The sequence below is a fragment of the Carya illinoinensis genome, chromosome 14 (assembly GCF_018687715.1).
Source record: "Carya illinoinensis cultivar Pawnee chromosome 14, C.illinoinensisPawnee_v1, whole genome shotgun sequence".
NCBI lineage: Eukaryota > Viridiplantae > Streptophyta > Magnoliopsida > Fagales > Juglandaceae > Carya > Carya illinoinensis.
This window is the reverse complement of record NC_056765.1, coordinates 31,953,867-31,962,271: the sequence shown is the minus strand read 5'-3', so window position 1 is coordinate 31,962,271 and position 8,405 is coordinate 31,953,867. Positions and strand designations below refer to the sequence as shown.

Genomic DNA, 8,405 nt, shown 5'->3' with positions numbered 1-8,405 from the left:
AACTGAGAGACAAAGCTCAAACTTTTTTTTTCCCTTTCTTTGAACAAGAAATTCAGTAAAAGTTTGATTAAATTGGTAATATTATAGAAAAACTCATGGAGTTGTATCGTTTAGAATCATGGAGTATTTCACTAGATAGTGAGAATCGCGTGGTAAACAACAAAATATGTTCGAGAACCCTGCTCCAAGTGTCTTTGTGTGTGTGTGTGTGTGTGTTATGTATCCATCGAAATTATACTAGTCATAAATAGGCATGCAATGCCAGCATTATAAAACAGATATGACAACGTTTTCATTTCAGGGGGCCACAATTGGTTCTGATTACATATTCAACATCATATACTTAAACGCAAAATAAAAGAAGAATAAGAATTAGAAATATACAACAAAAAAATATAGTAGCATTTGAACTCATTTTGGGGTGGGATTTGGCATAGTGGTAACAGGGAAAGGAGGCAATCGGAGAACAGCTTCCTCTGTCTCCATTGGGTCTGATCTGACTATCTACCAAAAAATTAAAATTAAAATCAATGAGTAGTTATCCATATATAAATTCCTCCATCTCCATCTGGTCTGATCCGAACTACTTTGGATATTGCTATAGTTGTTCTTGCTGGTGTTGGTCAGGGACAAAGCCAGGATTATAATTTTGGAGGGTCTAACATAAACAGAGTAAAAATATAAGAAAAACAAAATCAATAAGAGAAATGAGTCTATACTTTGGAAAGGAGTTATGTATGAATTAATAAGAGAAATATAAGTGAAGAATAAACTAAGTTTTGAGTTTTCTAAATAATGTATAACAGTAAATTATATTAAAAGATTTTAAGTAGTACATGAATTAGGTACGTACATACTGTGTATGCACCAACCATTGATTTTTTTCTTAAATATATTTCATTTAGTTAATTATAGATTTTAAAAGAGATCTAATATATTATCAAATAAATATAGCTTAATAAATTGCTTGTTAATAAGACTAATTCCTTAGGTAAAGCTTGGAACCAAATGAAGCTAATTTCCGCCATCAATCAATTATTTTTGGACAATTATATATCTTTTATTGCTGATCATCGTCTGCTCGGCCCAACAAACACATTGCTAATGACACATATGTAAACTATGCAACTCTCCTATTAATACTATTAAAAAATAAAGGAATAGATACTCCCAAAAATCCTGTAATGAAGCCAAGCACCGTGCTAATATGAAGCCATCGAAATCCAAGTCCATCTTTGTCCTTTTGAATGTCGTTGTTGTTACCAATAATAGAGGCACACTCATGGGGAAGAGGGGCACCACAAAGTTGAGGATTGCCTTCATATGCAGAGGCGTCAAAGCTCTGGAGTTGAGTGCCTAAAGGTATAGCTCCATGGAGATTATTGTTTGCAACACTAAACTGATGCAAGAAATGCAACCTTGATAGCGATGCTGGTATTTCGCCAAACAATTGGTTTCCAGATAGATCAAGTCTTTCTAAGTTTGTAAGCTCTGATATTTGGTCTGGAATGTTGCCTATGAAGTTGTTATGGCTAAAATTCAATCCATGAAGCTGCTTCAATCGACCGATCTCAATGGGAATGTTGCCACTAAGATTGTTGTTTGCAACGGATATCCATGGTCCCAAGTTGGAGAGGGAACTGAACTCAAGAAAGGTACCATTCACTGTGGCAAAAATGGATAAAATCAAAGAACTATCGTCTATGGGAGCCTGGTCTGATACTAACGTTGGCAATGCACAAATTTCTTTTGGGAATTCACCTGAAATCAGATTATCAGATAAGTTTAAACGAAAGAGCCTCGAAAGAGTCGACAACCAACCAGGAATTGAGCCTGTGATACGATTGAAGCTTAGACCCAAGACTTGTAAGTTCTTAAGCTTAGATAGCCATGTGGGTATTTGACCAGTCAACTTACAATGAGTAAGACCCAAATATTCGAGACTTTTGAATCCATCGAAACCAACTATGCTGTCATCTGTTGGAATGGCCTCGTTCAGAAAATTTCCAGTAAGGAGGAGTACGTTGAGAGTCTTGCAATGTGCCAGAATCTTGACTGCTCCTGTGATGTTGGTTAATGTGTTGTAACTGAGTGAAAGGAAAACTAAGAACTTCAATTGAACAATCTCTGGTCGAATTTGTCCTCCGAGTTTGTTACTGGCAAGTCGGATTGCTCTTAGGAACTTGCATGAAAAAAGGCTCACTGGCAAAGTGCCAGAAAACTCATTTTTCCAAAGGTCGAGTATAGTAAGTTGATGAAGAGTAGAAAAGTTTAGGGTGGAGATATCTCCACCAAAGAAATTGTGGCGTAAATTCAAGGTCACGAGATTTGTGCAATTCATTAGAGATGGCGGCAGAGCACCCGTTAAGAAGTTTGTATAGAGGAGTAGATGCTTCAATTTGGAGAGCTTTCCCATATCCATTGTGTTGCAGATGGAGACAAAGAAGTAAACGGTGCCATGCACCGTTTACTATTTTGGCATGTTAGGCACCAAAGGCACGGTTCGGTGCTTTTGTTAGGCACCTCCCCACCTCCCTAAAATCATGCAGCAAATTGCTGCATAGTATTGATTTGCTCTCCTATAAATAGGAGAGCTTAAGCATCAGAGAAAGCGCAGCGAAAGTGCAGCGTGCCGATAGAGAGTGGGAGAGACAGAAGAGAGAAACAGAGAGTGGGTGAGAGAGAGTTTCTGTAAAAATATTTTCATAGTGAATTTACAGCTTCTGTGGACGTAGGCAGTTGCCGAACCACGTTAAATTTCATCCCTCCTTTATTTAGATTCGTTTCTGGGCAAAAACAGCTCCCAACAACTGGTATCAGAGCACCAGTTCGAGCTGTCTGAAAATTCAAGTTGCTCAAAATCAATTTTTGACAACTCCACGGTGTTCCTCGCGTCGAGATGAATCCGTTGCCGCAAACGGAATTGAAAACGGAGATCGGACGAGGCTACACGCGCCCCTAGAAGATCGGCGCGTGCATCTGCTGCAATTCCACGCGCCCCACGCGCTCCAGAGGTTGAAGACGTGTGCTCCACACGCGCTCACGCGCCCCCACGCGCGACAGAGGTTGAAGACGCATGCTCCACACGCGCTCACGCGCCCCCACGCGCGACAGAGGTTGAAGACGCGTGAAAGACACGAGCCCACGCGCCCTAGAGAGGTTCAGCGCGTGTAACACACGCGCCTCACGCTCCCCCACTCGCACAGTACTGTAGGCGCGTGTATCTCACGCGCCACGCGCTTGCCCATGCGCACTGTACAGCGCGTGTATCTCACGCGCCAGACAGATCAGAACCGTCCGTTTTTCCAGATCTGTTTTTGGCTAGATCTAAGCCATTCGGAGTCCAATTTCGACGATCAAATAGTGCTTTCCAACTATTTGGATCATTCCGGACTCATCCGTAAGGTCGAAATTTTGATATTCGGCGTCAGTATATTAGATCTGAACCATCCACGTGTTGCAGATCATTTTGGGCTAGATCACGCCAGTTGGAGTTCCATCGCGACGATCAAATAGTGCTGACAAACTATTTGGATCATTCCGGACTCGTTTCCAGCTAATTCGAGTATTTCAGACGTAACGGTGATCTTTGTTTAAATTTGAACTCATGGCTGGAGAAGAAGCTAAAGGTGCTGGTATCGAGAAATTTGACGGTACAGACTTTGGCTACTGGAGAATGCAGATAGAGGATTATCTCTATGGAAAGAAATTACATCTTCCACTCCTAGTAAGAAAGCCAGAAGACATGAGCAATGAAGATTGGAGTCTCCTTGATAGACAAGTGTTGGGAGTCATTAGACTAACACTGTCAAGATCAGTTGCACACAATGTGGTAAAGGAGAAGACCACGGCGGATTTGATGAAAGCTCTATCAGACATGTACGAGCAGCCATCAGCCAATAACAAAGTGCATTTGATGTACAAGCTATTCTACTTGAGAATGGCAGAAGGAACTCCAGTCATTCAGCATCTGAATGAGTTCAACACCATCATCAATCAATTAGCTTCAGTGGGGATTGAATTTGATGATGAAGTACGTGCACTGATTGCTCTGGCTCAATTGCCAAAAAGCTGGGAGGCCATGAGAACAGCTATTAGCAATTCTTATGGCAAAACAAAGATGAAGTATCAAGAAATCCGGGACCATATTCTTAGTGAGGAAGTTCGCAGAAGAGATACAGGAGAAGCATCAACTTCCAGTTCTGCCTTAAACCTCGAGACGAGAGGTAGATGAGCCAGTAGAAGTTCAAATCGGGGCAGATCAAAGTCCCGAAGAGGCAGAAGTAAATCAAGGTCCGGAAAACAAGTACAGTGCTGGAATTGTGGCAAGATTGGCCACTTCAAAAATAACTGCAAAGAAGCAAAGAAGAAGAATGAGCATGATTCTGTTAATGCCACAACAGAAGATCTACAAGATGCCTTACTTCTTTCAGTCGACAATCAAATTGAATCTTGGGTGTTAGATTCAGGAGCTTCGTTCCACACTACAGCACACCGAGAAATCATACAGAATTATGTCTCTGGTGATTTCGGGAAGGTGTACTTAGCAGATGGTGAAGCGTTGGAAATCGAAGGCATGGGAGATGTACCAATCAATCTGCCCAATGGAAGTGCATGGTTGCTACAGAAGGTGCGATATGTTCCTAAGCTCATGAGGAACCTGATTTCTGTAGGACAACTTGATGCTGATGGGCATTCGGTATTATTTACCGGTGGCACGTGGAAGATAACAAAAGGAGCTATGGTAGTAGCTCGAGGCACAAAAACAGGTACTCTATACATGACTTCAAGTATTAGAGATACTATTGCAATTGCTGATGCAAATGCCAACCTATGGCATCAAAGGCTTGGTCACATGAGTGAGAAAGGAATGAAAATTCTATTATCCAAGGGGAAGTTACCAAAGTTGGAATCAACTGATTTCGACATGTGTGAAGGTTGCATTTTTGGGAAACAGAAAAAAGTTAGTTTCCTGAAAAATGGTAGAACTCCAAAATCTACAAAGTTGGAGTTGGTGCACACAGATTTGTGGGGGCCATCCCCAGTCGCTTCTCTTGGAGGATCGCGGTACTATGTTTCATTTATTGATGACTCAAGCAGGAAAGTATGGGTTTATTTTTTGAAAAATAAATCTGATACATTTGATACTTTCAAGAAATGGAAAGCCATGGTTGAAAATGAAACAGGCTTGAAGTTAAAATGTCTGAGGTCAGACAATGGAGGAGAGTACATCGACGGAGGGTTCAAAGAATTCTGTGCTGCAAATGGGATTAGATTTCAGAAGACTATTCCCGGGACACCGCAGCAGAATGGCGTAGCTGAACGCATGAACAGAACTCTCAACGAACGTGCCAGAAGCATGAGGCTGAATTCAGGATTGCCTGAATGTTTTTGGGCTGATGCAGTTAACACTGCAGCCTATTTGATTAATCGGGGACCTTCAGTTCCCTTAAAGTTCGATCTACTAGAGGAAGTCTGGAGCGGAAAGAAGGTAAATCTTTCCCATTTGAAAGTTTTTGGCTGTTTATCATATGTTCACATAGATTCTACTGATCGTAACAAGTTAGAAGCCAAATCTAGAAAATGTTTTTTCATCGGTTATGGTGATGAAGAATTTGGCTATCGATTTTGGGATGATAAAAATCGCAAAATCATCAGAAGTAGAAATGTGATTTTCAATGAGCAGATTCTGTACAAAGCTAGGTCACAAGCTGAGCCTGAGGAGCAGCCAAAGAAACCTGAGGTTGTTGACTTTGATGTTACTCGAGTCAACACTGATCAGAATGAGGATCAAGAGAATGATGATCCACAGATCGAACAACGTACACCACTCACTATTATTCGAAGATCTTCAAGGACAATCAGGCCACCACAGCGGTTCTCACCATCTCTATACTACATCTTGCTAACAGATAGTGGTGAACCGGAAAGTTATGATGAAGCTCTACAAATTGAAGATTCGATCAAGTGGGAGAAAGCCATGCAAGATGAGATGAAGTCACTGATGTCAAATCAGACATGGGAGCTAACTAAGCTTCCAAAAGGCAAGAAGGATTTGCACAACAAATGGGTGTACAGAATTAAGGAAGAGCACAATGGTAGCAAGCGCTACAAAGCCAGAATGGTCGTAAAGGGGTTTCAACAAAAAGAAGGTGTCGACTACACAGACATTTTCTCCCCAGTTGTAAAATTAACAACGATCAGGCTAGTGTTGGCAATTGTGGCTGCAGAGAATCTACATCTAGAGCAATTAGATGTGAAGACTGCATTCCTTCATGGTGATTTGGAGGAAGACATTTATATGCACCAGCCACAAGGATTCTCAGTGAAGGGAAAAGAGAATCTAGTTTGCAAACTGAAGAAGAGCTTGTATGGCCTAAAACAAGCTCCACGACAATGGTACCGAAAGTTTGACAACTTCATGTGCAGTAATGGATTTACAAGACTGCAGGCTGACCATTGTTGCTATATGAAGAACTTTGACAACTCTTATATTATCCTACTGTTGTATGTGGATGATATGCTCGTTGCAGGGTCAAGCATCGAGGAGATCAATAAACTGAAGAAGCAGTTGTCAAAGCAATTTGAGATGAAGGATTTGGGTGCTGCAAAACAAATCCTTGGTATGAGAATTATTAGAGACAGGTCTAATAATACTCTCAAGCTCTCGCAGGAGGAGTATGTAAAGAAGGTGCTCAAAAGGTTTAACATGGACAGGGCGAAACCAGTGAGCACACCCTTAGCTAGTCATTTTCGACTAACTAAGGATCAGTCGCCAAAGACGGAGGAAGAGCAAGAATGCATGAACAGAATACCCTATGCATCTGCTATTGGTAGTCTTATGTACGCCATGGTCTGTACTAGGCCAGATATTGCACAAGCAGTGGGAGCTGTGAGCAGGTACATGAGTAATCCAGGAAAGCAGCATTGGGAAGCAGTTAAGTGGATTTTGAGATATCTACAAGGCTCTTCAGATACGTCACTATGCTTTACAAAAGCAGGTTTAAAACTACAGGGATATGTAGATGCTGATTTAGCAGGTGACGTTGACAGCAGAAAAAGTACTACTGGATTTGTGTATACGCTGGGTGGTACAGCTGTATCGTGGGCTTCTAAGTTACAGAAGATAGTTGCTCTCTCAACTACAGAAGCTGAATACGTTGCTATAACTGAAGCAGGGAAGGAAATGGTTTGGTTGCAGTCATTCTTGGAGGAATTGGGAAAGAAGAATGAAAAAGGCATTCTGCACAGTGATAGTCAGAGTGCTATTTTTCTTGCAAAGAATCCAGCCTTTCATTCCAGAACAAAACACATACAGTTGCGATACCATTTTATCCGATCTCTTCTCGATAGTGGACAACTGATACTTGAGAAGATTCGAGGAGCAGAAAACCCAGCAGACATGTTTACAAAAGTAGTTACTGCTGACAAACTGAAGCTGTGTATAGCTTCAGTTGGCCTCCGTACTTAAAGGCATGATTTGAAAGTGCTGTGATAATTGCTATGAAGATATGTAGACTCATTTGTCTCCAAGTGGGAGATTGTTGCAGATGGAGACAAAGAAGTAAACGGTGCCATGCACCGTTTACTATTTTGGCATGTTAGGCACCAAAGGCACGGTTCGGTGCTTTTGTTAGGCACCTCCCCACCTCCCTAAAATCATGCAGCAAATTGCTGCATATTGATTTGCTCTCCTATAAATAGGAGAGCTTAAGCATCAGAGAAAGCGCAGCGAAAGTGCAGCGTGCCGACAGAGAGTGGGAGAGACAGAAGAGAGAAACAGAGAGTGGGTGAGAGAGAGTTTCTGTAAAAATATTTTCATAGTGAATTTACAGCTTCTGTGGACGTAGGCAGTTGCCGAACCACGTTAAATTTCGTCCCTCCTTTATTTAGATTCGTTTCTGGGCAAAAACAGCTCCCAACACATTGGTAGCTTTCCACTCAATTCATTGTCATATAACTCAAGGTTGATGAGTTTGGTAAGGTTCACAATGCTATTGCTGATGGATCCTGAAATGTTATTAGAAGGTAAGGAGATTTCTTCTAATTCTGATGCACCGTAGAGATCTTCTGGAAGAAATCCTGAGAGAAGGGTAAGGACAAGAGACAGTCGCGGTCTATCTGGTTGCATGCATGATTAATACAGAAAATGCCAATGAGAAACAAGTTGAAGAGGAGATCACGAGCAGCCATGGATTAATTGGTTCCTGTTTGATTTGTCACAACGAGAAGAAAGCCTGGTTCTTTTTAGCCTTTTCGTCGACCAAATTAAGGATTTATATAAAGAACAAAGTCCAAGAAGGAAGCATAGAAAAATGAATTTGGTCATGTGCATCTCTTTGTAACTACTCAGAAATTGGAAGTATCTCTACCCTAAAGTTGCTAGCTGGAGAAGTTGACTACGA

The 8,405-nt window shown here is 41.4% G+C and overlaps 1 protein-coding gene across 1 annotated transcript; it reads right to left on the bottom strand.

Moving 5' to 3' along the window:
• Positions 1-411: 411 nt before the first annotated feature.
• LOC122293853 (tyrosine-sulfated glycopeptide receptor 1-like) lies at positions 412-8,131 on the bottom strand. The gene is made up of 3 exons (XM_043102300.1): positions 7,930-8,131; positions 1,169-2,424; positions 412-504 (listed from the first exon to the last, which is right to left on the bottom strand). The coding sequence occupies exons 1-3, from the start codon at positions 8,129-8,131 to the stop codon at positions 412-414; spliced, it is 1,551 nt and encodes a 516-aa protein (XP_042958234.1).
• Positions 8,132-8,405: the final 274 nt, after the last annotated feature.

What these genes read in the sequence shown, in the direction of transcription:
- LOC122293853 (XM_043102300.1), bottom strand. Translation starts at nt 8,131, where the DNA reads ATGCAACCAGATAGACCGCGACTGTCTCTTGTCCTTACCCTTCTCTCA. An exon ending in TGAATTGAGTGGAAAGCTAC is followed by an intron (nt 2,425 to 7,929) that starts CAATGTGTTGGG and finishes CCATCTGCAACA; the next exon opens with CAATGGATATGGGAAAGCTC. An exon ending in TCATTACAGGATTTTTGGGA is followed by an intron (nt 505 to 1,168) that starts GTATCTATTCCT and finishes ATTTTTTGGTAG; the next exon opens with ATAGTCAGATCAGACCCAAT.